Genomic DNA, 25,897 nt, shown 5'->3' with positions numbered 1-25,897 from the left:
CTCAGGGCCTCGCTCAGTGGCGGAGGCTGGCCTCCACCTTGCGATCCTCCTGCCTCAGCCTCCCAATCTGCTGAGATTCCAGGCGGTCACCAGTGCACCTGGATAACTTTTCTTAAGCACAGACAGTGAGCCAGAGGTCCTTCATCTCATGTCGTCCCCAGAGGAGAACCGGGTGCTCTGTGGAGGTAGATGAGGGGCCATTTACCCCAGAGGCAGAAGGCACAGCTGGATTTGAGAGTCCAGGCTCAATCCACTTCTTGCTCAAGGAGGTTGCTGTGAAGGTTGCTCACGGGACTTGGGTGGGTGGATGGGGCGCCCCTCACCTCGCTCCCAGTTTGAGTTGCAAAATTCCTCCCAGCAAGACTGGGCCGATGAGTGGCAGGAGGGACATAGAAGGCCGCCTGTCATCCCTGCCACTTGGGAGGCTGAGGCAGGAGGATCGCCAGGTGGAGGCCAGCCTCCGCCACTGAGTGAGGCCCTGAGCCACTCAGCGAGACCCTGTCTCTCAATAAAATAGAAAAAGGGGCTGGGGATGAGGCACAGCCAGGATCTGACTGTCTGTGACTGTCTGTGTCCTTGTCCCTCCACCAAGGTGGACCTCCCATGCAGGTGTGACTTGTCACTCGTCACCGAGGCTGTCCTCCAGGGTTGGCAGACCCCGGGGAGGAGACGCCGGCCAGGCTAGGAGGGTGACTGGGTCCTCGATGCCCCCTCACGCCCGAGCCTGTGGCCGAGGTGGCAAGGCGTCTGTCCCCCTGGGGCACATCTCACGGTGGTTTCCGTAAGTTGGTGACGATTGCATAACCCCGTCACCAACTGCCACGCCGGATGTATTTTGCAACCCAGCCTGTCCCCGGCCACTCGTGGTGACTGGCACTGCCAGGCCCCGGGCACAGGCTGGAGGAGGAATGAGGGGGAGACTGTCACCCGCCCCCAGGCCGAGCGCAAGGTCCCCCTGCAGAGGGGCTCTGACTCCTGAGATGCCACCATGGTACGCCCAGCCCCCCTCCGAGGGTCCAAGGGGAGAGGTGCCCGCAGAGTCCCCTCCAGGCACCCCATGGTGACGTTTGGCTTGAATTCAAGAAGGTGAGGGGGCCAGGCACGGCGGCCCACGCCTGTCATCCCCAGTGGCTCGGGAGGCTGGGGCAGGAGGATCGCCAGGTGGAGGCCAGCCTCAGCCACTCAGCGAGGCGCTAAGCACAGCTGTGGCCACGGGCCCAACAGGCTTGGGACAAGGCCATCTCCGGAGATGTTTCAGAGCTTCAATGTCGCAGTTCTTTGGATCCCTGGATCCCCAGGGGTTGGGGGCATGATCCTGATGGCTCTGAGGTGCTCCCAAAGCAAAAGCCAGACATCTCTCGGCAGGAAAAAAGGAGAGACAGAACCAGAGATGCTCCTACTTCCTGCTTTGGGCAGAGTCCCGGAGTGTTCCGGAAACTGTGATGTATCTGCTAGGTTCCTGGCTCATCCCCCACCCCCCAGCAGAGATCAGCGATGTCCAATCTCAGTATGGACTTCAGGTATGGCTTGATCCAGGAGCTTAAATGACGACATCAAAAACACCATCCGTTTTCTCTATCGCTGACGTCTGCTTTCTTTGCTGGGAGTGCTGGATGCTGGTGCTCACACACACACACACACACACACACACACACACACACCTGAGACCCTTTATTTTGAAGCTTTTACTCTGTGACCCAAGATGGCTGCAGCAGCTCCTTCCATCCCATCTACATCCCAGCCCGATGGAAAGGGAGAAGGTACCAGGGAAACCAGACTTTCTTCTGAAAGAAGGTACTATTTGGTAGATACTCTCTGAGCGCCACCCAGTCACTAAGTGGACAAAACCTCTGAAACAGAGAGCCCAAATCTTTCCTCTTCAAGGTTTCTTTCCTCAGCTATTTTGCCACCGTCACAGAAAACTGACGGTTGAAGTTCGGTTCAGATCCAGAAGGAGGTAGTATGAGTTTCTGGCTGCGGCTATAACAAGTAACCGCCAACTTACTGGTGCCCAGTGGTGCAAATGGATCATTTTCTCATTCTGGAAGGTTAGGGGTCTGACGTGGGCCTCACTGGACCATGTCCTAATTGAAGTGTTGACGGAGCCACGTTCCTTCTGGAGGCTGAGGCAGGAGGATTGCAAGGAGGAGGCCAGCCTCAGCAGCTTAGCAAAGTTTAAATTAAAAAAAAAATTAAAAGGACTGGGGACGAGGCTCCGTGGTTAAGCACCCCTTGGGTTCAATCCCTGGTTGATTCTAGCCAATTGCTCTTCAGAAAGGTTGGATCAGTTGACAGTCCCCCCAAGAGTATAGGAAAGTCCTTATGGATGGCCCCAATTGTCCCCGTTATTTGTGTAACTTTTTTTCGCGTGGGGTTTGTTTTGTTTTTGTTTGCAAATCTGCTAAATGACAAATGGCACTTGTGGTTTGCCGTCTCGGTTGGTTGGATCGTAGACGAGGGCATGTTTTCTTTTCATAACTTTATCGAATTTCTTCCCGAGCGGATGGCGCATTTTTCCCCGTGGGTTATTTGTCTTGTTTTCTTATTGATTTTCGGGAACACTTTACATGTGATGGATAATGACGGTTCCTTCATTACATGCACCCAGCCGAGACTCCCCATCTATTGTGCGTCTTAGCCAAAGTGGCAGCTTTTCGTGGAGCCCAACAAATTAATCTTTTTCCTTTTGTCACCTGGGCAACGCTTAGGAGATAAAGCACAGTGGGACATTTTTAATCCTGGTTTTTCCAAGTCCAGTTTACGGTCAGCTGGGAAGCACCAAAGAGTGTGGCTAGTGGTCAGTGGAGGGGGGACTGGGGACAAGATCAACCCTCCCAGGACACAGCCCTAGTGACCCACTTCCAATAGGTCCCTTCTCTTAGTTGTTCATTCAATTAATTAATTAATTCACTTAGTGGATTAATCCACTAATGAGAGCCGAGCCCTAATGATCCAGTCATTGCCTAAAATGCCCCCCACCTCTGCATTGGGGACCAACCTCATCCAGGGACACTTCACCCCTGAGCCCCGTCCCCAGCCCCTTTTTCTATTTTCTTTAGAGACAGGGTCTCGCTGAGTCGCTGAGGGCCTGGCTAAGTGGCGCGGAGGCTGGCCTCCACCTTGCAATCCTCCTGCCTCAGCCTCCCGAGCTGCTAAGATGTCTTCCAAAATCCGGGGTTTTCCTTCTGACCTAAAGCGGAGGATGTGGCTTCCCAAGGGAAAGACTACATTACCCAGCCTCCTTTGCAGCTAGACCCGGTCATGTGACCAGGACCGTGGGTTATAAGTGGACGAGTCGGCGCTCAGGCATTTTCCCTTAGGAGACAGCTGAGAAGCCCCTTTGCCCTTTCCATTCACGTCTTCTTTCCTGCTTCCTGGGATGGAGACGCAATGGTAAGACTGTAGCCGCCCTTTTGGGTTGTGAGGTGGTTTCTCCAGGAGCCCTAAGATCGGAAAAAGTCTTGATCTCTGACATCCAGGAGTGACTGAGCGGCCCCCGAACCTCTTCCCTCTGAATTTTCCCATGGCAGAAGGATGTGCAGATTTCCAAGGAAGCGAATTCCCACCTCTCTGTCTCACTTCTCAATCGAATAGGTCTGTAATAACTTGGTTAAGAACTCCTGGTCCATTTCCTCTATTGCCACATTAAAAATCACCCGCAAAGCAGGTGGCGGTGGTGCCCGCCGGTCATCCCTGTGGGCTCGGGAGGCTGAGGCAGGAGGATCACAAGTTGGAGGCCAGCCTCAGTCAGCACCTCAACAAGACCCTCAGCCACTTAGCAAGACCATCTCAAAATAAAAAAGAAAGACCTGGGGATGGAGCTCAGTGGTCAAGTGCCACTGCGTTCCATCCCGAGTAATAATAATAAAAATAAAATTAATAATAATAATAATAATATAAAAGTGCTAAGCCCAACAGTGTCATCATATCTATAAGGGGACACCCACCTCCTGAACCCCCTGAGAAGCAGGAAATTAGCCTTTTTTTTTTTTTTTGGTACCAGAAATTGAACCCAGGGTCTCGCTCAGTAGCGGAGGCTGGCCTCCACCTTGCGATCCTCCCGCCTCAGCCTCCTGAGCCGCTGGGATTGCGAGCAGGCACCACCGCGCCCCGGCAGCCATGAATCTTTTTATGTGAAAGCTCCCACTTCAAAACGCTGGCAGAGATCCGTCCCTGGATACACCCCTGAGACTCTGGGCTGCCGATTTGCAAAGCTCGAATTTGGAAAGTCTTTTGAAAAAACGCGTGCTCCTACATGACACCCACGACAATCCTGGAGAGAGGTGTGTGCAGGGGGGTGGGGCAGAAGCTGAGGCTCAGGGTGGGAAAGTGGCTTGACTCAGCCCTGTGACTGGGAGGGGTGTGTCGGGGGCTGGGAGTGACAGGGAACGTGGACTCCTGGACCCCAGGCTCTTCTTCTGGGAAGACATTTGAGCATTTCTGAGGGGATTGGGAGCCAAGGCTCAGAGCTTTGGGCCAAGGTCCTCTTCCAGGCTTGGCCTGGTGCCCACTGAGCGCCTTCCAGAGCAGAGACGGGCAGGTCGTGTGTCCCCGGCTTGAGATCTCTCACTGTCTGAGTCCCGTGCCCTGTCATTAATCACCGCCGCCTCCTGACACCTCTGGTCTAATTATCTCGTATTATGAGTGAAGTGTCACCCAGCAGCACAGGACTCCCCAGGGAGGCCGAGGCTCCCGGAGACCCAGGCAAGAAGTGTTTCCAACTCCCCGCCACCCCGGCTCAAGGGGCCTTGGTGACTCAGTCCCCCTCAACCCCACGGCCTTGTGGGCTGGGGGTTGGAGCAGATCTGAGGGAGGGTGGCCCTCGCTGAGTGATTCCTGCAAATCAAGAAAGGAGAAGAGAATCAGCAGCACCCACCGAGCCTCCTCGGGAGGCCATCTCCTTATTCCCAAAGCTCCCAGCGGCTGGGGAGGCTGAGGCAGGAGGATCGCAAGGTGGAGGCCAGCCTCAGCCACTTAGCGCGAGGCCCTCAGCGACTCAGTGAGACCCTGTCTCTCAATAAAATAGAAAAAGGGGCTGGGGACGAGGGGGCTCAGGGGTGGAGTGGTCCTGGGTCCAATGTGAACAGAAGAAAGGCCACACACAGTCCCTGAGAGACGGAAGAAGGAAATGGGGGACCCACCCCGGAGGCCACCAAGTTCTTCTGTAGGTTTCCAAAGGAGTTTGGCTTTGATTCTAAAGTCAACTGGGTGCCTTTTCAGAAATGGGTTTTTGGTGACCCGTGAAGTTGGTCAGTTCCTGTCTAGGATTTCTGGTCTTTCCATCCAACCTTTCAACAAGCACTTATGGAGCACCTACTGTATACCATAGTGACCCAGGGGCCCCAAACAAAAAGTTCCTGCTTCTGGACCAAGGAACCCCTTCCCCCTGGTCGCCTTCGCGCGGAGTCCACTGGGGACGCCCGCAGCCGCCAGGTGGCGCTGTGCGCTCGCTCATGGGCCGCGCGCCCGGGGGTCTCCAAGCGCAGACGGGACCCGAGAGGGGGAGGGACCCGGGGGGGCGGGGTCGCCGCCGCAGGTTGGGTGACTTTGGGTTTGACCTGCCTGGAGATGAGCTAATCCCGCCGTATAATAGACTCGGGGGAGATAGGGAAAATGGCTGAGGCGCTATCTACGTCGCCATGGGGACCATCGCGCGCGCACGGGCGGGGCGCAGGGCTGGAAAAATACAGCCTTTGTCGGCAGCGCGTGTCACTCACGGCGCAGGGACCTCAGGCAGCCAGGCTCGGGGGCTCTCTTGTCCCAGCTTCAGGGTTTAGAGCGGAGAGGCTGTGGGGACCAGGACCCCCGGGTCAGTCTGGTATACAGTAGGTGCTCCATAAGTGTCCATAAGTGTCTCCAAACCCCTGGACTCGCTCCTCTTGGCTCCCTAGCCAGTTTCTGCCACCAACATGGCACATCCCACTGTCCACCCCCAGCTCCCCACCCCACCCCCGCGCACGCCCCTCTCTGTCCCTGTAGGAGTCTACACTCGCAAGCACCCGGTCAGGCCTGTCCTGTCGCCCTCTTGCTGTGCACCTGGACACACTTGGGCTGAAAGAGGCATCTTCAGGACGCATCTTCCCGGGTGCACACCCCAGCCACACGCTGACACGTGCATTCACCACCCACCGATGCGCATGCTCTGCAGCTTGCAAGCCCCCCGAAAACGCACCCAGCGCGCACCCCACGCTCCTTCGCGGCTGCCACGCCCCACTTTCTGGTGTGTGTCCCCCCCCTCCAAAGCATCCTGGAAGGGGTGACATGCATTGAGGCATGCCAACAACGCAAGCTTGCACCATCTTTTTTTTTTTTTTTGGCCCCAGGATCAGCATGGCATACAGTAGGTGCTCCATAAGTGTTTGTGGAAAAGCTGCAAATTCCAGACAGGAGCTGACTTGCCCAAAGACCCCCAGCTTCATGAGTCACACGCGCGTGCCAGGCCCGTCCCCAAAGACTGCGCGCTCTCCAAGGCCACCAAGGTTGGGACACGTGCGCTTCCTGGCAGGACACATGTCTGACACCCTGGCACACGCAGAGCCACGTCTCTCCCCCGTGTGCTGAGCGTCCACTCCGTCGCTGGCCCTTCCAAAGGCTGCCCAGGCTACAGCCTCTCCCCCGAGGAGAGCGCACACTCGGGTGGCCCCTGCGCGCAGGCTGGAGGTGGAGGCGCGCTGGGGCGCAGGGCGCTCCACGGTGCCCCCCGCGGATGGCTATCTGGCTGCCCATCAGCGCGCGGATCTGCGGTGGTAAATGCTGCATTCGATGGCGGGCGCATTTGTTGTGCGCTCTCTGAAAGGGCTCCGATAATCTGGAAGGCAGAGATAAGGAACACCATTTATTCCGCGGCACTTTGGAAACAATTCCCAACCCTGTACAACCCCATTCTCGGGCAGCCTCCGGGAGCCGGGCAGATAACGATTGGCTATTCATTATCTTCGCCGGGAACAAAGATTAGCCGGCCGAGATGAAAAATTACCCCGGACAGCGGCACAGCCCCGCACTGGACCCCCCCTGCCCGCTGTCGCCACCGCCTCTTCGGTGCCCCGCCCGGACGCACGACTTGTGCGCTCACGCCCTGGCCTCCTCCGGAGATTCAGCCTCCTGCGCTCTCCTGGGCGTCCCCCCGGCCAGGCCCAGCCCCGGGTCTCTGTGTGTCTGTCCATCCTCCAAGACCATCCTCTTTCCTTGGTGTGGCCACTCCTCTGTCTCTTTGCTGTGGTCCCTTTTCGCTTCTCTCTTGGGACCCTGAACAGCCTCTGTCTTCCCTCTCTATCTAGATCTTTTTCTTTTTTTTGGAAGGGGGGGGGGACTCGGGATGGAACTCAGGCACGGAGTCACATCCCAGCCCGTTTGACTATTTTATTTAAACCCAGAATCTCGCTGAGTGGCTTCGAGCCTTTTTTTTTTTTTTTTTTAAGTTGCTGAGACTGGCCTCCAACTCCCGATCCTCCTGCCTCGGCCTCCCCAGCTGCTGGCGTGGCAAGCAGGCACCACCGGGACTTGGCTGTATCTTTTTCTCATTTCTGTCTGTCTCTGGTTCACAGTTTCTCTGCCTTTAGTCCCCGTCTCTCTGATCCTTTCTGCCACTTGTTATTTATTTCACAGGGTCCTCCCCCCAGCCTCTAACCCCCATCCCTCTGATAATTGTCCTTGGGGTTTGCCTGTCTTTCTGAGTCTCAATTTCTCTCCATCGAACCCACTCTGGATTGACTTCTCCAAAGCCTCCTCCTCCCACCGGCCCTCTGAAGGCCATGGCCAGACTCAAATCCACAGACTGCGACCATCCAGCCCAAGAGGTGGACAGTGGTGTGGGATGGGGGGTGGGGTGGGGCTGGACCTTGAACCTGCCCCCCTCCCCCCCTGCAAGGGAACAAGACTAAACTAGAAAAGGTCCTGCAGTCACCTGGGGTCCCCAGAGTGATTTACTCCGAAGCTCCAGGACCCTGCCCCTCCCCAACAGGGACAGTGTGGGGGGCAGGTTGCAAGCTGGTGGTCCCAGGGAGACTACCTCATTAGAGCGGTTATTCAGCATGGTGCTGGCGACGGCAGATAACCCTTATCAGCTCATCTCCCCCTCCCACAGACAGACGGAAAGGGCCCGGGCGAATGGCAACCCTGGAGCTCAGCTGGCTGTGTGCCCTGATGGTTTGGAGAGGTGCAGATACCCTCATGCGCCTTCAGAATGGACCAACCCTGTCACCCGGGGACATCCACGTCCCAGACCCAGAGAGAGTCGCCCTGGGCAGAGAAACACACCCAGTTCCAAGATCCAGCCAGCCTGGAACCTGTCCCCACAAATACAGAGACAGGCCACCCCCAGTCCCCATCGATTTCCTACTAGAGATGGACACAGATGTGGAGACGCATCTGCCTGCACGCGCTCCCCTTCCCCAGCGACCCCCCTCCCCCGTTCAAAGTTCGACGTGGAGACTTAACGATGTTCCAGGCAGGAAGGGCAGACACACAGACAGACAGACAGACACCCAGGTCCCCAGAAACACCCTCGATACGTGGAGAGCCACACTGTAATGACCACACACACGGATCCGTGCACTCAGGGCGCCCAGGCAAAAGTGTTTCACGTGGACAAAGGGGGACGCTCCAGTCCGTTGCCAACACTTGGAAAAGACCCACCTGCTTCTGATCCCAGAGACTCGGGCACAGGGACACACTCCCAGTCCCTCAGACAGACTTTCCTCTGGGTGACAATGAAAACCAGTGCTCTAAAAAAAATTAAAATATAAATAAATAAAAAGTCACTCAGTGACCCACGGCCCAGGACACAAACTCTCAGAAATCCGCAAGAAGAAATGGATGCATGACTATCGTTGGTTTTGCAAATATTTTTTTGGGGAGGCACCGACCAAGACGTGCAGACTTGAAGCAGGACACAGCGAGTCGCGTGCTTGGAGCGGCAGAGTGACCGCCAGATTTGGAGAGAGACTCATCACTATCATCTCAGTGGCTCGGGAGGCTGAGGCAGGAGGATCGAAAGTTCCAAGCCAGCCTCAGCCAGGGGGAGGCCCTAAGCCACTCAGGGAGACCCTGTCTCTGAATAAAATGCAAAAGAGGGCTGGGGACGGGGCCCTTGTTGGTACAAGAACTAGATTTTCCGTCCAGGACAAACCCAGAAGCCCTCTGGGCAGGGGACTCTCCTCCCCAACCTTCTAAGGACAAGCGTCCCGGGCTCCATTTTTCGCCTTCTGGAGCCTGAGATGGGGTTGGAGACTGCACAAACTCCATTCCCCCAATGTTCAGGTTCCTCTCCGGAGTGGGAAAACTGGGGCCGGGGACTTATCCTCTCTCCTTCACCAAAGCAGCTTGGGAGTGGTGTGTGTGTGTGCGCGCCAGAGCGTGGAGGGACATTTGAGTGGAGGCACTCACATTTGTGTGGTGTCGGTGTGACCCAGATGGCCGGTTTGGGGGCCAGCCACTGAGCCACGTTGGCACCCAGGCACGTGTGCGTGTCCCTGTGGGCACTGGTTGGAGTGGATTGGAGAAGGAAGAGAAGCGACTGTGGCCGTGCGTGTGGGTCAGTGTGTGTGTGTGTGTGTGTGTGTGTGCCCGTGGTCCCCACCATGGTCCCCAGGGAGACTTTCAGAAGAGAGCCATCATCTGTGTGTGTGTGCGCCCCAAGGAGAGGGCGGGAGTGTCTTGGAGTGTGCATCAGAAGGGTGTGTGCGCTTTGGAGTGTCTAGTGGCCCTCTGGCCGGCCAGGCTGGCGACTGGACCCGGCAGACTGGGGCGCACAGCCCGGGGGCACGCTCCTGCCCCCCTGCGGCGCTCCAGCAACCCCTCCCCGGGGTGTGGGGGGGTGTCCAAATAAAACCCAGCAGCGCTGCGGGCCAGGAGGGAGGGAAGAACGCGACCGAGGTGGCGAGCCAGCACCGTGGAGTCTCCTCGCTCGCCCTCGCCGGCCACCCCACCCGCTTGGGTCACGCAGAAGGCGGACAAAAGCAGCCGGATGCGGCGCACCATGCGGTGGCTGGGCGCGCCTCTTGGCCTGGGCTGGTGAGCGCTGCCACTCCACGCGCGCGCGCGCGCGCGCCCCGGGTGCCACGCACCGCACCGCACCGCACCGCACCGAGTTCCCTGATCCGTTCGGACCCCATCCGCCTGGGGGCGCCGCGCACTGCGACTCACCGACTCACCGGGGTAAGTTCCCTCCAAGGCCACCCGCCTGTCCCGGGCCTTTCCAATTCCGGGGTTGGCACCCGATCCTTGGAGCCCCGTGGCCCCTACGTTTGGGGCTCTCCTTGGATCTGCCAGCGGCTCTAACTTGAAATCCCAAGGCCTGATCTGGCTGTCCCCAGTTGCATATTATTATTATTTTTTTTTTGGAGACCTGGGGACAGCAGCAGGCCCGCCTGGGGCCTTCCTGCCTCGCCATGGCTCAGAGCGCAGGGCCTGGAGAGCTCAGCCTTCCCTAGGGCTCCGCGGAGCGCTCCCCCTCCCGATTCCAGGAGATGGAGCCTTTGTCTCGGCGGGTCCCTCACCCCGGGCCCGCTGCAGCCGATGCGCCAGAGCCGGGGACCGCTGAGCGGGCGGCTGCACCTGCCGGCTGGTCCCGTGCGCCGGCTTTGCGCGGCTTAACCCGGCTCGCTCCTGCGTGCGCCCCCGCGTGACGCACCCCGCCGCCTTTTATCCAGTGTGGCTGGGGGGGGGGTGCAGGTGGGGGACAGTGCCCGATCTGGATGGAAGTCTCCCCCCTTCTTGTCCCAAGCCGGGAGGGAGTCCGAATCCGTTTTGTGGCATTTCAATCCCCGCGGGGGCGCGGGGGATCTGCAGCCGGGAGGCGGAGGAGGCCGGACCCGGGGGCGCCTTTCGATTCAGCTCCGGTGGAGGAGGCCAGGCTTGGATGGGGAGGGCGGAGTTGACCCAGCTGCAAATGGCAAGGTCCTTTTGCGTTCAGGATCGGCGGGTTGGGTGGCTGCATTTTTCCCCCAGCAAGCAAGGGGGAAAAAAAAAATTCGTTGGTTTTGGAAAAAAAGAAAAAAAAAATAGCTACATCTGTCCGGGGTTGGGAACATCTGGCTCCGGGTCTACGCAGCATCCCGCGCTGGGATTCGTTTCAAAGCAAGCAGGATTCAGGAACCAGGTAGGGTGAAAGCCGACTGGCCAGGCGTCTGGAGAGCGTGTCCCAGCCGGGTTGACGAATTGCAAACAAATGGCGTCTAACGAAACGGATTGAGCAGTTGCCAAGGGTCTGTTCAGCCAAGGGGCTCTGGGGAGCACCCGAGCTGTTAGGAGGAGGAGGTTAGACACGCAGGCGGATTGTCCGCAGGTCTCAGGTGACCCCCTTGTCCCCAGGAGGTGGAGGTTGGAACCCGGTAAGGAGATTTAGAATCTCTCCAAGTGCCTCGGGTTCAGGCCGTGAGGTCCACTAAGACCGTCCGCCCTGGTCTCTAGTCTCCGAAGGAATCAGTATGGAAGGGCAGAGCCCGCTTCCTAAGGAGGCCCAGGAAGAGGACACGGAGGGTGGAGCGGGGTGGAGTGGGGGTGAAAGAGGAGGCCAGGACCTCACAAAGAGCAAGCCTCCTGATTTGTTAAAAAAAAAAAGAGGGTGCTAGATGCCTGGTCCCACTCTTGGGGTGAACCTCTGGAGGGTTAGGCAGAGACTGAGCAGGTTTGAGTACCCGGTCTAGAGGGACCTCTGAAGCTTACTAATGACCCTACTTCCTCCCCAGGATCTTTGGAGATTTATTGGCAGTGTGGCCAAGTAAAAGTCCCTAAAAAAAGGAAAAAAGAAAGATGTCGAAAAATAGGGGTTCCTTGAACCCCCCCACACACACCTTTCTTGCAGGCTAATTAGCTGCTCATAGGAAAAGCCTAGAAAAATTAAAAGGCAAACTTATGATCCCAAAGGGGCCCGCCTCAGATGAGTGAGGTTTAAACAAAGGGCCCAGAAGGGGATTTGGATCCAAGTGGGAGACCTGGGCAGTAGTGACCGGGTCTGGCATTTGGCAGCCTTTTTGTAGAAGCGAGGTCCTGCTCTAGAGCCGGGCCTGGATGAGTCGGGGGGGCCCTGTAGAACCATCTCTGGGGCCGATGGTGGAGGGGGAGTATGCTTCTTGGGGAAATCCCTTGAAAAGGGCCGTTCTCCAATTCCATTTTTTTTCTCGGCCAACCTTCCTCAGTCGCCGTAAAAAAAAAAAATAAATAAATCTTGTCGCCGTGTAAAGAACGTGACAGCTCCTTAGTGCGATCAAAAGCAGCATTTTTGCTCAGCATCGAACAAGACCAAAGTCAAAAATGGACCAGGAGGATTTAATCCCTCTGGAGTGATCCCGAGGACACCATCATCCGATGCATAAAGTGGAATGAATCTGCTCTGATCGGGGCTGGGGGGGTGGGGACGGTCACCTCAATACCGCAGCCGGGGGCTGATCCAGGGGACAGACCTGGCTGGCCATCGCTGCCGGAGGTTAGCTGGAGACTAGAAGTGGCAGGATTGTCTGGCAGGCCTAGCGGGTGAGGCTTTGGAAGATTGTCCGTCGGTCCGTCTGGCTCAGGCATATATGGAGAGCGCAGGGGGCGCCCCCAGTTTATAGGCCATCTCGGCTGATGGCTACCGGGCGTGGCACTTGGCTGTCCCAGGCGGGTTCCTTCCTGGCTGCAAAACTCAGCGATCCCGCATCCAACGCAGGAGTCCACACCTCGGTGGAGGCTCAGGCCAGGCCAGCTGGCTGCTTGCAGTTTGCAGAAAGGCATCTCCAAGAGTCTCCAGGGACCTGGCGGAATCCCCTTGTTCTTTGGATTCGCTTTGCGCCCAGAGCGCGGGCAGCCGGGGCCGGTGCGGGTCTCGGGAGGCCCCTACTCTAGCGTCGCCTAAGCGCCCGGCTAAGCGGCTGCGATTTTCTGAGCTGCCGATCGGGGTAATTGAATCTCCTCCTGCGCTTTGCTCTCTGCCAGGCCGGCGACAGCGCTTGGGGTGAGGTTTGGAGAGGGGGACCTGGACCAGCCGATCCCCTTCCCCCTCCCTTTGGAGGGACCCAGACCCCATTCCTGTAGCTGAAATTGCATCCCCCTGTCCCCTGCACCCCAGATCGAGATCATTGTCCCCAACGTTGGGGACAAAAAAAAAAAAAATAAAGGCGCATTACCTGCTTTCCCGGGTGCTCCGAGCTGCCCACCTCCGTTTGCGATCGTGGCCGGGGCGAGACGCTTCCGCTCGGCTCCGGCGATCACCGCCCCGCGGCGGGTACGGCTTCCCGCGGCTGAGTCCCTGCCTGGTTCCAGCTCGGTGGCTTTGCAGAACCACAGGAGTCGGGGGAACGTGTCCCCAGGCCGTGGGGGGTCTTGGAGAGGGAGGCTCCTGTTCAGGCCCAAAGGGGCTCCAAGCTCCGTGGCGATCTCATTTTACGCGTGGAGGCAGGATCGGGAGCTGCCGGAGGGGAGACAGGCGTGGGGCTCCCGGCTGGACCGAGCGCCTGGTGGGGAGCGCGCACCTAGCTGAGTCCCGGAGGTCACTCACCTGCCACGCTGCGTCCCCCCCGAGAGGCCTGGAGCCAGCGGCCTTGCGCTCCCGTGCCCCGGCTCCCCCGCGCGCCCTTCTCGGGGCGGACGCCAGCCTCCTCTCCCGGGGAACGGAATTCCAAGCAGCCCAGGCCCCGCGCTCTCCGGAATGGAAAGGATCGGGAAGGACGCAGCGGGTGGCCAGGGGGCGCCTGGAGGGTCCCCTCCGGCCGGGTTTCCAGCTCCACGGAGCTCAGCCTCCCCCAGCCCCGTGCCTCTACCTGCGCCGGGGGCCTCGGACCCACAGACTCCAGACGCACAGGCAGGAGAGGAGGGCCCCAGCCAGGAGCCTGCGCGCCCCCCATTTGGCGCTGCCTGGTGGCTGGCCTGGGAGGGGGGGGAGCGGTGTGACCGGGGCGCGCCCCGAGGATCTCGAGCCTGGGCCCGGCGCCCCCCGAAGCCACGGGGACCGAGGGCTTTTCCTCCCTCCTCGGATTATTAAAAAGTTCATTTCCTGGCGAATCGGGTGACGTCAGGGGCCCGGCGTCGCGGTGGCGGGGCCGCCGGGGCCGGAGAAGCCGCCTCCAGTTACCCAATTACCGACTGTCAATCCCGCCGCCCCTCCCCCACCCCCGGTGTGTAAAGGGGGGGGTGGTCGGGACCCCAGCCCTCCTCCTGCCCCCCACCACCGGGTCCCACCTGGGATCCTGCTGGATGGGTACCCCCCATGGTGGGCCCAGCCAGGGGACAGGAGCTGGAGGGTATCCACGACCCCCTCCTCCCATCACCCCGCACCTGTTTAGGTTCCCCCAAATCTCTTTAGGGGGGATCCCCTCTGTCCTCGGTCACAGGGGTCCTTTGGGAACCTCGGTCTCTGCTCTCTGGACAGTGGGTGGCAGCTAGATGGGCGCACCCGGCCCCATGAAGCCCCACAGATGGATCCCCCCGGGATGGAGGTGTGTGCGTCCCCCCCTGTTCCAGGTGACCAGGGGGACGCAGAGCTCAGAGACCACCGCCTGACCCCTCCCTGGGAATCGCCTCCGGGGAGTTTTAAACAAAATGCCTTCTTTCTGCCCCGGGGCATGTTCCTGCAACCCAGGCTGGCGCCAGTCCGGGTCTCCTCGGCCTCGCCCCAGGCTGTTCAGCCCGGTGGTCTGCGAAGGCCACGCCCGGGCAGAGGGATGACCCACCCCCTTTGTGGAGCCGCCGACCAGGCCACCTCCACGGGGTCAGGCACAGCCCAGAGCGGCCGCGTGTCCCCAGGCCCAGGTGCCCTCCAGGGCCGGCTGGTTCCTGCGGCTGTCCACTCCTGCTGTCCCATCAGCTGCCCTTGGGGTCCTCCCCCACCTTGCCCAGGCAGCCCCCAGAGTTGGGGGAGGGAGCGATCTGGGAAGGTAGTGACCACCATGAGTGGGAAAAGAGGTGGGACTTCCTCCGAGAGAGTGGAGGGACTAGGGTCCCCAAGTGGAGGACACCCGGACAGGGTGCAAGGAAGGGCCGGGCTACTGGGAAGAAAGGGGGACCCGGTGAATGGTTAGTGACTGCCGAGAGGGGACCAGGTTGGAGGGATCCCATAGTGTCCCCAAGAAGGGACCCGCGAGTGAGGGGTCCCTGGAGGGGGGCGTTGGCAGCAGGGGCTGCCGGGAGGGCGCTGGGAGGGGGGCCCCCGCCAACCGAGGGGGCCCGCCCGCGGGTCAGTCCGGGAGTCCAGCGGACCGGGAGTTGCGGGCTCAGCCAATGGGAGGCGGAGGCTGGGCGGCGCGCGGCGCTGATTGGCTGGCGCCGGCTTCTTAGGCGTGCGCGGCCCCCGCTTCATGTCTGTGCAGGAGTCGGCAGCTGGCGCCAGGGCGGCCGGAGGATGCCGAGGGGCCGGAGCCGGGCGGGCCCGAGGCCGAGGCGCGCGCTGTCCCCCTCCCCTACCCCGTGAGCCCCACCGGCCACCGGCGCGCTGTGGCTGGGCCAGCCACCCCCGGGACGGTCGTGGGTGCTCCCGCACTTTCTACGGCTGGGTCCCCTCCCTCCGTGCGGCGCTGCGTGTGTAAGTTTGGGGTGCGGAGCGGACGCAGGGGAGGGGGGAGCTTGGGGGTGGCTCCTAGTTTTGGAGGGGTCCCTGCTGGGGTCCGGGCTGCCAGTGTGATCGCTTCGCTGCGCCTCGATGAGGGGGTCCAGATGGTGCCACTTGGGAGTGCGCTCGGGGGGCTCTGGCGCTCAGCCCGCAGGGGCTGCGAGTGCGTGTTTTGGGGACGGGGAGGGGGTCGCGATCGGAATGGGGCACCGTCGGCCAAGTGTAGGTGTGTCCTTGTCGCTGGAGTCCTGCGTCCCCGTGGGGGTCCGGGCTCGCGTCTCCAACTTTTTTTTTAGCCCGAGTTGGTGCGTTGGTGTCCCAGGAGGGTGGGGGGCTCCGTGGACTTAAGCGCCTTCTGGGGAGCGTTTGTTTAGGGTCACCGGGTGTCAGGGCTTGTCCCCATCTGTGACACCCCCCCACACACACGGGTGGCTTCGGGATCGCGGGGGTCACCCTGTGAGTGTGCGTGGCCGAACCCCCTCCCCCGCGCCTTCCTTTCGTTTTGAACCTTTTTTCGCTTTCCGCCCACCCGGGGACCCGGTCCTGCGCGGGGGACTCCGTGACGCGCGCGTGACGCCGAGTGCTGGGACTTGGAAAAGGGGGGGGGGTTCAGACATGAGCCGTCCGTCTCAGACCCTCCTCCCTCCTTCCTTCTGTCGCCCAGGGCCGCGGCCACCTCCTCCCAGATCCCGAGCCGCTGCCTCCGCCGCCGCGGGCCATGGAGGTGGCGCCGGAGCAGCCTCGCTGGATGGCGCACCCCGCGGTGCTGAACGCCCAGCACCCCGACTCGCACCACCCGGGGCTGGCGCACAACTACATGGAGCCGGCTCAGCTGCTGCCCCCGGACGAAGTGGACGTCTTCTTTAATCACCTCGATTCGCAGGGCAACCCCTACTACGCCAACCCGGCCCATGCGCGGGCACGCGTCTCCTACAGCCCGGCGCACGGTGAGCCTGGGGCCTGGGGCTGCTGCTGGGGGACTGGGAAGCCCAGGCTCCGCGCGCCACGCCAGGCCAGGGAGGGGGTGGCCGAGCCGGGCTGGCCTCTTCCCGGATGTGGGATCCGCAGGAATCGGAACAGCTAAGAAAATCGGGCTGAGAAAGATCAGGGGGGACACTGGCCCCTTGGAGACCATCTGGAACCTGGAGGGCTTTGCCCCGTTTGCCCTGGCCCCCCCGGGGTGGTGGTGGGGATCTTTCTGAGCTGCCACTTGTCCTTTAACTGGGGACTGACATTCCTGATTCTTAGCGGGGTGGTGTTTCTGGTTTGCTCTGCTGGTCGGTGGTGGATGGGGATGGCGTGATTCTGGGTCCCCACCCTGATCCCCCCGCATCCCTCTGCACGCAGCTCGCCTGACCGGAGGCCAGATGTGCCGTCCCCACTTGCTGCACAGCCCCGGGTTGCCCTGGCTGGATGGGGGCAAAGCAGCCCTGTCGGCCGCGGCTGCGCACCACCACAATCCCTGGACAGTGAGCCCCTTTTCCAAGACCCCCCTGCACCCCTCAGCTGCTGGAGGCCCTGGAGGACCCCTCTCCGTCTACCCAGGGGCGGCTGGAGGCAGCGGGGGAGGCAGCGGAGGCTCGGTGGCCTCCCTCACCCCCACGGCAGCCCACTCTGGTTCCCATCTCTTCGGCTTCCCACCGACGCCACCCAAAGAGGTGTCTCCAGACCCGAGCGCCACGGGGGCCGCCTCCCCGGCCTCCTCTTCGGCCGGGGGCAGCGCAGCAGCCCGGGGGGAGGACAAGGACGGTGTCAAGTACCAAGTGTCGCTGACCGAAAGCATGAAATTGGAGGGCGGTAGCCCTTTGCGCCCAGGTCTGGCCACCATGGGCACGCAGCCTGCCACCCACCACCCCATCCCCACCTACCCCTCCTATGTGCCCGCCGCTGCGCACGAATATGGCAGCGGACTCTTCCACCCAGGGGGTTTTTTGGGTGGCCCAGCCTCCAGCTTCACCCCGAAGCAGCGGAGCAAGGCGCGATCCTGCTCAGGTAAGTTCAGGCGCCTGGGGTTTGGTGAAGGGGCGCGCGCGCGCTTTTTGGCTTTGGCCGCTGGGACTTGGATTTGGGAGAGGCACCGTGTCACCCACCCTCCTAAGCTGACAGAAGGGGATCAAAGGGAGCCTGAAACTTTTGCTCAGGAGCGAAAGTTCCCTTTTCCCCACCCGCCAGCCCCTCTCCAAGCTTGACCCGAGCGCATGACGAGAGTCCCCTTTGCCTCTCTCTCTTGAGTCTCCTGAAAACTCAAGTCACCCTCGGGGTTGGAAGCGCAAGAAAGCGCAGGGCGCCTTAGGTGAGGTCGGCCACTCCTGGGGACATGTGTGTACGTGTGTCTTGGGAGCATTTCAAAGTCTCCAGACCCTAAAGGAATCTGCTTCTCCTAACTCAAGTCCCATCTTGGAATTTGATGGCTCCTGATCTCCTGGGAAGATTTTTTTTCCCCCTAAAGCAAAATTCCCAAGACTTGTCCCCCCCCACACCACCACCCCCTCAACCACCCCGCATGCCCTTCACTCTCCCTCCCTGAGGGCTACAGCGAGGGGACAAGTGGACGCAGCAGCCACCACGGGTACCCGCACCGCTTGGCCAGCAGTGGCCAGATCAAACTAGGATTGTCCAGGAATGTGGCCTTGGGGGCAATGACCTGTGGCTAGCACCAAGTCCCCAGCGGTCTCCATCTCCTCCCCAATCCCTTTAGAGTCAGGGAGAAGGGAAAAGATTTTTTCTAAGTTGTTTTTTTGTTTTTTTTTTAAATTTTTATTTTAAACTCTGGAGTCTCCTCACCAAAGCGTCCCTTTCTGCGACACCCTGGCCACTTTAGTTTGGAACTCCCATCGGGAAGAATTCATTTCCCAGGGAATGTGACAGCGAGTCCCCTGCTGGATGGCCGCAGGGTCCCCATTCGGCTGGGTCTCTCTATTCCCCCAAGTTTGTTTGGTGTGTGATTTGCAATCCAGATGGTCCTGTACCAAACCAAACCAAACCAAAAAAAAAAAAAACAAAAAAAAAAAAACAAAAAAGAACAAGAAACAACTCACTAAACAACTAAGAAAGAAAAACAACAACAACTCCTCCTCCCCTTCCAAGTCCAACACGAAAAGGAACTTTCTATTTATTCTATTTGAAAGAGCAGTAACTGCAATCCCTGCCCAGGGCTGAATTCTTAGGGTTTCTGGGAGAAAAGTTGGGGGAGAATTTTTCCTTCTGATCCAGAACTCAAGTTGGGGGATCCAAGGGCTCCCCGAGATGGCAGATGGTGCTGGGGGAACAGATCAGGCAGGGTCCCCCCTCTAGGAAAGGAACAAAGGCGTCCTAGGTCCGGCTATGGGACGTCCCCGTTCTGCTCTGCCTGGGCAAGTCTGGCCTGGCTTTGGGCTGCCTGTGCGCTCTGTCCCTGGGATCTTGTCCTTGAAGGGGGACCCGCATCTCTCCCTGTCCCCTGTCCAGAAGGGCGAGAGTGTGTCAACTGCGGAGCCACGGCCACCCCTCTGTGGCGGCGAGATGGGACCGGTCACTACCTGTGCAATGCCTGCGGGCTGTATCACAAGATGAACGGGCAGAACCGACCCTTGATCAAACCCAAGCGGAGACTGGTAGGAGTGGGGTACCTGGGACGGAGATAGGGGGGACGGCACCCCGGGGTGGAGGGAGGGAGGACACCCGTCTGGAAATTTTTTTAATTCTTAAAAATCATCTTGGGGGGAGCCAGGCGCGCGCCAGTTATCCTAGCAACTCTTGGGGGCGTGGGGGAGGCTGAGGCAGGAGGATGGCAAGTTGGAGGCCAGCCTCAGCCAAAGCGAGGTCTATTCTAAGCCATTTAGCGAGACTCGGTCTCTCAATAAAATGCAAAATAGGGCTGGGGATGGGGTTCAGTGGTTGCGTGTCCCTGAGTTCAATCCCTCTTTTTTTTTTTTTAATCATTTGGGGGATCAGTTTGGATTGGATCATCCTTCTTTCTAGCCAGATTTTTTTTTCTTGTTTTTTTTTTTAGTCTAGATTTCTTTCTGTGCAATCCACCAGATACCCTCATGCCTGTCAGCTTGCAGGGGGTAGAGGCAGGGATCCCCCAAATCAAGTGTCCAAAGGTCTCCAACCTTGTCCTCTGGCCTCTACTTCCCCCCCCAAAAAAAAGTATAATAATAACTAATTTAAAAAAAATAAGGCAATGAAGTAATTTTCCCTGTGGCCAGCCCTGGTGGCCCTCCCCTGTTCCCAACACAAGCACTTTGTGCTTATTTAAATAAAACACACACACACACACACACTAGCCAACCCCCCCTCCAAAAAAAAAAAAACCTTTATTATTATTTTTTCCATAGAGTCACCTATACTGGGTATTTTCATTTGAGTGATTTTGAAAAAAAAAAAAATATGAGTGGCCTTTCGGATCTCCTGTTGAAGTTTCCTATCCGGACACATCTGCAGCCCAAAGATAAGGAAACTGAGTGTATCTGTTTCCGGACTCTGCAAAGGGTTTTAGAGGTGGCTCAGGCTAGGTCCTGCCTCTCGCTGGGCTGTTTTGAAATTTCTAATACCCTCCACTGTGCAAATAATGCGTAAAATGCTAAGAATAATAAATATATCTCTCTCTCTATTTTTTTTTTTTGCAGGGCCAAGTGATTTATGAGGGCTTAAATCGTTTGCTTGCTTTGGGGGCATCCCCCCTTTCCCCAACCCCCTCCCCCTTGGAGGGAGGCCGCGGGGAGAGGCTGGGAAGGGGAGGGAGGGAGGGAGGGGTGGAGGCTGAGGCTGGTGGCCCCTGAGTCAGAATTCCAACTTCAGGGGACTGACTGAGTCATGGAGACCCCTCCCTGCGTCAGCCCGGGGCGGGCGGCTGTCCCTGGTCCCCCTCTGTGACCTCAGCCTCCTCCTACCCCCACGCTAGCTGCTTGGTGACTTTAGTCTGGGAAGTTTTGGGGGAAGCTGGGCCTTGGGCCACCTGGAACTATTGATCACTAGAAATGTCCCCATTTAAAAAAAAAATTGCATCTTAAAATTGTATTAAGTGACAGTAAACTTTCGTTTTCAATAGCCCCAGGGGGCGAATCGGTGGCTGTATGGGACAGAGGAGCCCCCGCACTCTCTCAATCTGACATTTCCCACCCCCTCTCTCTCCTGGGCAGCTGGCTACGGGGTCTCCCTGCCCTGGTCTCAGGGACACGGATGACTCACCCAGGATTTTTTTTTTAATTTTTATTTTTCTTTCTTTCTTTCTTTTTTTTCTTTAGTTGTAGATGGACACCATACTTTTATGTTATTAATTGATTTCCATGCGGTGGGTGCTGAGGATCCAACCCAGCGCCTCCCACTGAGCCACCGCCCCAGACCCTCACCCACTGAGCCACCGCCCCAGACCCTCACCCAGGATTTATTTTATTCTTTCGGGTGCTGGGGAGTTACCAGGGATTGAACTCAGGGGCCCTCGACCCCTGAGCCCCGTCTCCAGCCCTTTTTTGTATTTTTCTTTAGAGACAGGGTCTCCCTGAGTGGCTCAGGGCCTCGCTTTGGCTGAGGCTGGCTTGGAACTCACCATCCTCCTCTCTCAGCCTCCCGAGCCGCTGGGATGACAGGCGACTCACCCAGGATTTTTTAAGGGGAGTCGTGGAGGAGGTGAGAGAGGCAGCTTCTGACCCAGGGGCTGCAAAGGGGCAGACCGAGGTCATGGGTGCCTACTGTAGTTCACAGCCTCCTCCAGGGTCTCAGTTCCCCAATTCTGTTGTTGTTGTTGTTGTTATTATTACTATTATTATTATTATCAGGTACCAGGGAATGAACCCAGGGGCGCTTCACCACGGAGCCCCTTTTTCTATTTTATTTAGAGACAGGGTCTCGTTGAGTGGCTTAGGACCTCCCTAAGTGGCTGAGGTTGGCCTCCACCTTGCGATCCTCCTGCCTCAGCCTCCGGAGCCGCTAGGATTCCAGGCCCTTGGGTTCTGTGATCCTCCGCTCCATTTAGTTCCCAGCTTCTAAAATGCCCTGGTTTTGAGCTGCCTGATGCCCGGGCTCTGAGGTCCCCCGGGTTCTCAGCTGGCGGTGGCAGAGGGGGAGGGGAGGCTGGGGACCGGTGGCCCGCTGGAGTGGCGGGCGGAGGGAGGTCGAGGCGGGGGCGTGGGAGCCCGCTGACGCCGCCCCTCCGCTCCCAGTCGGCCGCCCGGAGAGCTGGCACCTGTTGTGCGAATTGTCAGACGACAACCACCACCTTGTGGCGCCGGAATGCCAACGGGGACCCGGTGTGCAACGCCTGTGGCCTCTACTACAAGCTGCACAATGTGAGTCCGCCGCCCCGCCCCTCCCCGGGGGACCTGAGCTCTTTGTGCTGCCCCGGGCGCCACGGTCCCCTCCCGGCCACAATCTCCAGTTTGGCTTGGCTTGGGAAGCCGCTGTCGCCTGCCAGAGTCACCGGGAGGGCTGCGCCTAGGAAAGGGGAGGGGCTGCCCTGAGCAGCTCTGGGTGGGGGGGGAGGGGATCAGGGTCAAGGTCAAGGTCAGGGTCAGGGTCAGGGGAAGATCTGGGGGTGCAGGGGGCGGAGGGCTGCGCCTAGGAAAGGGGAGGGGCTGCTCTGAGCAGCTCTGGGTGGGGGGGGAGGGGATCAGGGTCAAGGTCAGGGTCACGGTCAGGGGAGGATCTGGGGGTGCAGGGGGCGGGCAGCGAGGTGACCTAGGGACTGGGGGGTGTGGCTGGGTTGTGGCCACCCCGATCAAGACACCCTTCCAGAAATGGAGACAGGGAGTTTGATGGGCATGGAAAGGGGGCGTGGCTAAGAGCAACAGTCCACGCCCCCTGGAGACCACGCCCCCGGAGACCACGCCCCCTGGAGACCCCTGACTCCCCAATGCAGGTCTCCTATGTCCCCTGCAGAAGCAGCCAGGGAGGGGGATCTGGTCCAGGGAGGGGGATCTGGTCCAGGGAGGGGGGATCTGGTCCTGGGCAGGGGACAGTCTCCAGCCCCTCCCCCACCCTGTGTCCCCTTCACGGTGTCGCGATGGTCCCTGTCCCAGGTTAACCGGCCGCTGACCATGAAGAAGGAGGGCATCCAGACCCGCAATCGGAAGATGTCCAACAAGTCCAAGAAGAGCAAGAAGGGGACCGAGGGTCTGGAGGAGCTGTCCAGATGCATGCAGGACAAGTCGTCGCCCTTCAGCGCCGCCGCCCTGGCAGGACACATGGCCCCCGTGGGTCACCTCCCGCCCTTCAGCCACTCGGGACACATCCTGCCCACGCCCACGCCCATCCACCCTTCCTCCAGCCTCTCCTTTGGCCACCCCCACCCCTCCAGCATGGTGACCGCCATGGGCTAGGGGACAAGCCACCCCGCTGGACAGAGACAGACGGACAGACAGAGAGGCGGGTGGCCCTGGCAGGGCACGCAGCTCCCAGGAATGGGAGGTGGGGGGACCCGTCCCTTCCGCTGTCCCCCGCCCTTCTCTGGACACAGACACCAGCCGGAGCCTAAAGCCACCTCCTTGTCGCCTTGGAAGGCCACCATACCCCGGGGGGGGGGGGGCCCAGCAGCCTGTCTGCAAGTTACTGTGAATATTTTTCACCTGGGCTGGGAGGTGGCCCGTCCAGGTGACATTTCCTTCATGAACAAGGTTCAGAGAGAGAGAAAAAAAAAAATTATGGTGACAGAAGTAAGGACACGGAGGTCTCTCTCTACGGGACCAGGGCTCTGGGGGACAGGTGTCTGCAAATCTCAGCCTGTGTCCTGGGCTGAGCCAAGGCCAAGAGGGATTGCTGGTGGTTGGTGGCAGTGACCAGGGGACACCAGCCTTGCGCACCCTGAGAGCTGGCTGGGGGCCCTAGAAGGCAGAGACAATTGGGGGCGGTCCCCACAGTGGTTCCCAGGCCCGGGGCGGGGCACAGGAAGGAAACAACATTTTTCTTGAAAGGGGAAACGTCTCCCCAGATCGGCTCCCTCCGCTTTAAGACCAAAGCTGGACCGAGATCCCCGTCTGTACGTGCCCTTCACGGGACCCAAAGCCATGATTGGCCTCCCTTCTCTGCCAGGTAGACCTCTGTAAATACATCCTTTTTCTGACCACGCCCCCTTTCCCACTCTGAGACGAAGAAGAAACTATTAAAAATGAAAAAAAAAAAAAAATCAAACTGCATACGTTGAACTCACCCGTGAGTTAATTGTCTTATTTTCAAACTCGTTTTTTGGGGTGGGGGACCTCTGGGCTAAGTCTGGGGTCCCCTGGTTTTTGTGTGTGTGGCCCTCTGGACCCTTCCAAGGTACAGCTGTACATAGACATGTCCTAAGCTTCAGATTTCTGTCCGTGGTGATCTTGGGGGTGCAGTGGCCCGTCCCCAGCTCTGGAAGACACCTGTCCACCCAGGGCCATGTCTTGGGCTGGGGACAAAATCACCACACCCCAGAAAGTAACTTATTTTGTACTAGTATCCGCCTGAGAAAAAAAAAAAAAGGAAAAAGAATGGGCAGTATTTTCTGTTTTTCTGTTTTCTTTGGGCTTGTTTTATTTTGGATTTAGTGAACTAAGTTATTGTTAATTATGTACAACATTTATATATTGTCTGTAAAAATAAAAAAAAAAATTGTATGCTACCCGCCTATCCTGAAAAGTGAATACTGTTAAGAATAATAAAAAAAAAATACTTTTTTTTGGTGAATCGATCTGTAACCTGTTTGGTGGGCTCACAGCCCAGGAGAGAGACTGGGTGGGGTGTGTCTGATGCTTCACCATTTAATTTTTTTTTTAAATTTTTTAAAAATTGTTTTGCATCTGGGGGTTTCTTAAAAAAAAAAATCCAAACCTGACACCCAGTTACTTTTCCCCAGGGACATTTCTGATCTCTCTGACATACCTGGTCACCCCTGTTCACGGACCAACCTGATGGCCAATGTCTGATCAGCGATATCGATGGCTGTCGCCTTTGATCAGGGATGGTGATCATCCGTGACAGCTAGTGGGGCGCGGTGGCGCACGCCTGTCATGCCAGCGGCTCGGGAGGCTGAGGCCGGAGGATCGCAAGGTGGAGGCCAGCCTCAGCCACGCATCGAGACCCTGACTCTCAATAAAATAGAAAAAGGGGCTGGGGACGGGGCTCAGAATATCATGATGGATATTCTTGGTCGATGACATCTCGGATCCCCACAGACTGTCTTCAGACTTGTGCTTCCTAACAACCGATCACTGATATTGATCACCGATAATCATTCATCGATGCCTCCGATCCATGATGGGTCTGATCACCCAAATCCACAAAAGGTGATCGCTGTCTCCACTCACCCGTCGCCTGCGCCTGCTCATGAATCTCTCTTCTCATCCATGTTTCTGATCGCCAAGGTATTGATCACCAATGCACCGTCACTAATGCCACAAATGGTAGGATTTGTGATTGGTCTTTTTCAGCCCCCGATCATCAACCTCCCTGGCCACCAATCTAGTGATTGTCCCCTTGTCATTGGTACAACCAGTCGCCCACATCTCCAAAGTCTGTAACCGCCCCCCCTTTGGCTCTGGTCACCAAGTTTGATCTGAAACAGGTCACTTAGGACCCTCTGGACCCCATGATCACCCAATGTCCTGCAGGCCCTTGGTCACCCAGGACCTGAGGACCCCATGCTTTCACTGTGGATGCTCCTGGTGACCCACACCCATGATCCTCATGTCCCCGATCAGTGTCGATCCATGATACTTCACCAAGTACGGCCTCCTCATTGGTGCATGACCATGACCTCCCTCACCTTCACCATCTCTCATTACGACTCCCAGATCCAAATCCCTCCCAAACCATCATCGTCAGCCGGGCACGGTGGCCCACACCTGTCATCCCAGTGGCTCGGGAGGCTGAGGCAGGAGGATCGAGAGTTGGAGGCCGGCCTCAGCAAAACCTCAGCCAAACCTCAGCAACACCCAGAGCCCCGTCCTCAGCCCTATTTTCTATTTGATTTACAGACAGGGTCTCGCTGAGTGGCTCAGAGCCTTGCTCAGTGGCTGAGGCTGGCCTCCACCTTGCGATCCTCCTGCCTCAGCCTCCCCAGCTGCCGGGCGCCGCGCCTGGCTCCGGTCACCCCATATTTTTTGGAGAGCACCGTGCCAGGCACTGTGGTGGGTTCCGTCAAACAGGAAATAAGTAGATGAGCAGGTTGGTGCCCCCAGGCCACCACAGCTCCAGACCTGGCGCCACAAAGTGGCCGTCCTTTGCAGGGCTGAGGCTGGTTTTCTAGACCCTGGGGCCTGGCGCCAGGGCGGCCGGGGTGGGGCCGGTCTTTGTACCATTTGTTTGCTCCCAGGTGGGGCCGGCTGGCCCTGGCCTCCTTCCCTGCGGCTGGGCCATTTCCAAGCCTCTCCCAGTTTCATAGGAAGGATCCCAACCCGGGTGACCTCCGTTAGCCAAAAGTTGCGTCCTGCT

At 58.6% G+C, this 25,897-nt stretch overlaps 1 protein-coding gene and 1 long non-coding RNA gene across 5 annotated transcripts; one reads left to right on the top strand and one right to left on the bottom strand.

Moving 5' to 3' along the window:
- Positions 1 to 6,279: 6,279 nt before the first annotated feature.
- LOC101963582 (uncharacterized) lies at positions 6,280 to 10,490 on the bottom strand. 2 transcript variants are annotated; one of them, XR_013432685.1, is made up of 3 exons: positions 10,144 to 10,490; positions 8,635 to 8,723; positions 6,280 to 6,808 (listed from the first exon to the last, which is right to left on the bottom strand). It is a non-coding gene; the product is annotated as an uncharacterized LOC101963582 (long non-coding RNA). The 2 variants fall into 2 exon arrangements; XR_013432686.1 differs by having other exon boundaries at positions 10,152 to 10,490.
- Positions 9,716 to 24,151, top strand: Gata2 (GATA binding protein 2). Of its 3 annotated transcripts, none has more exons than XM_078036051.1 (6): positions 9,736 to 10,155; positions 16,185 to 16,467; positions 16,868 to 17,512; positions 18,968 to 19,113; positions 21,664 to 21,789; positions 22,519 to 24,151. In XM_078036051.1, the coding sequence occupies exons 2-6, from the start codon at positions 16,239 to 16,241 to the stop codon at positions 22,816 to 22,818; spliced, it is 1,446 nt and encodes a 481-aa protein (XP_077892177.1). In that variant the 5' UTR covers positions 9,736 to 10,155; positions 16,185 to 16,238; the 3' UTR covers positions 22,819 to 24,151. The 3 variants fall into 3 exon arrangements, with proteins under 3 accessions (XP_077892178.1, XP_077892177.1, XP_005340506.1); XM_005340449.4 differs by lacking the exon at positions 9,736 to 10,155 and adding an exon at positions 15,259 to 15,493; XM_078036052.1 differs by lacking the exons at positions 21,664 to 21,789; positions 22,519 to 24,151 and adding an exon at positions 20,131 to 21,129 and having other exon boundaries at positions 9,716 to 10,155.
- The last annotated feature ends 1,746 nt before the right edge of the window (positions 24,152 to 25,897 follow it).

Source organism: Ictidomys tridecemlineatus, unplaced genomic scaffold (genome assembly GCF_052094955.1).
Source record: "Ictidomys tridecemlineatus isolate mIctTri1 unplaced genomic scaffold, mIctTri1.hap1 Scaffold_1645, whole genome shotgun sequence".
Taxonomy (NCBI): Eukaryota; Metazoa; Chordata; class Mammalia; order Rodentia; family Sciuridae; genus Ictidomys; species Ictidomys tridecemlineatus.
Note: the sequence above shows the minus strand (reverse complement) of the source record. Positions and strands in the feature narration are given on the sequence as shown.

What these genes read in the sequence shown, in the direction of transcription:
- Gata2 (XM_078036051.1), top strand. Translation starts at nt 16,239, where the DNA reads ATGGAGGTGGCGCCGGAGCAGCCTCGCTGGATGGCGCACCCCGCGGTG. An exon ending in CAAGGCGCGATCCTGCTCAG is followed by an intron (nt 17,513 to 18,967) that starts GTAAGTTCAGGC and finishes TCCCCTGTCCAG; the next exon opens with AAGGGCGAGAGTGTGTCAAC. An exon ending in TCAAACCCAAGCGGAGACTG is followed by an intron (nt 19,114 to 21,663) that starts GTAGGAGTGGGG and finishes CTCCGCTCCCAG; the next exon opens with TCGGCCGCCCGGAGAGCTGG.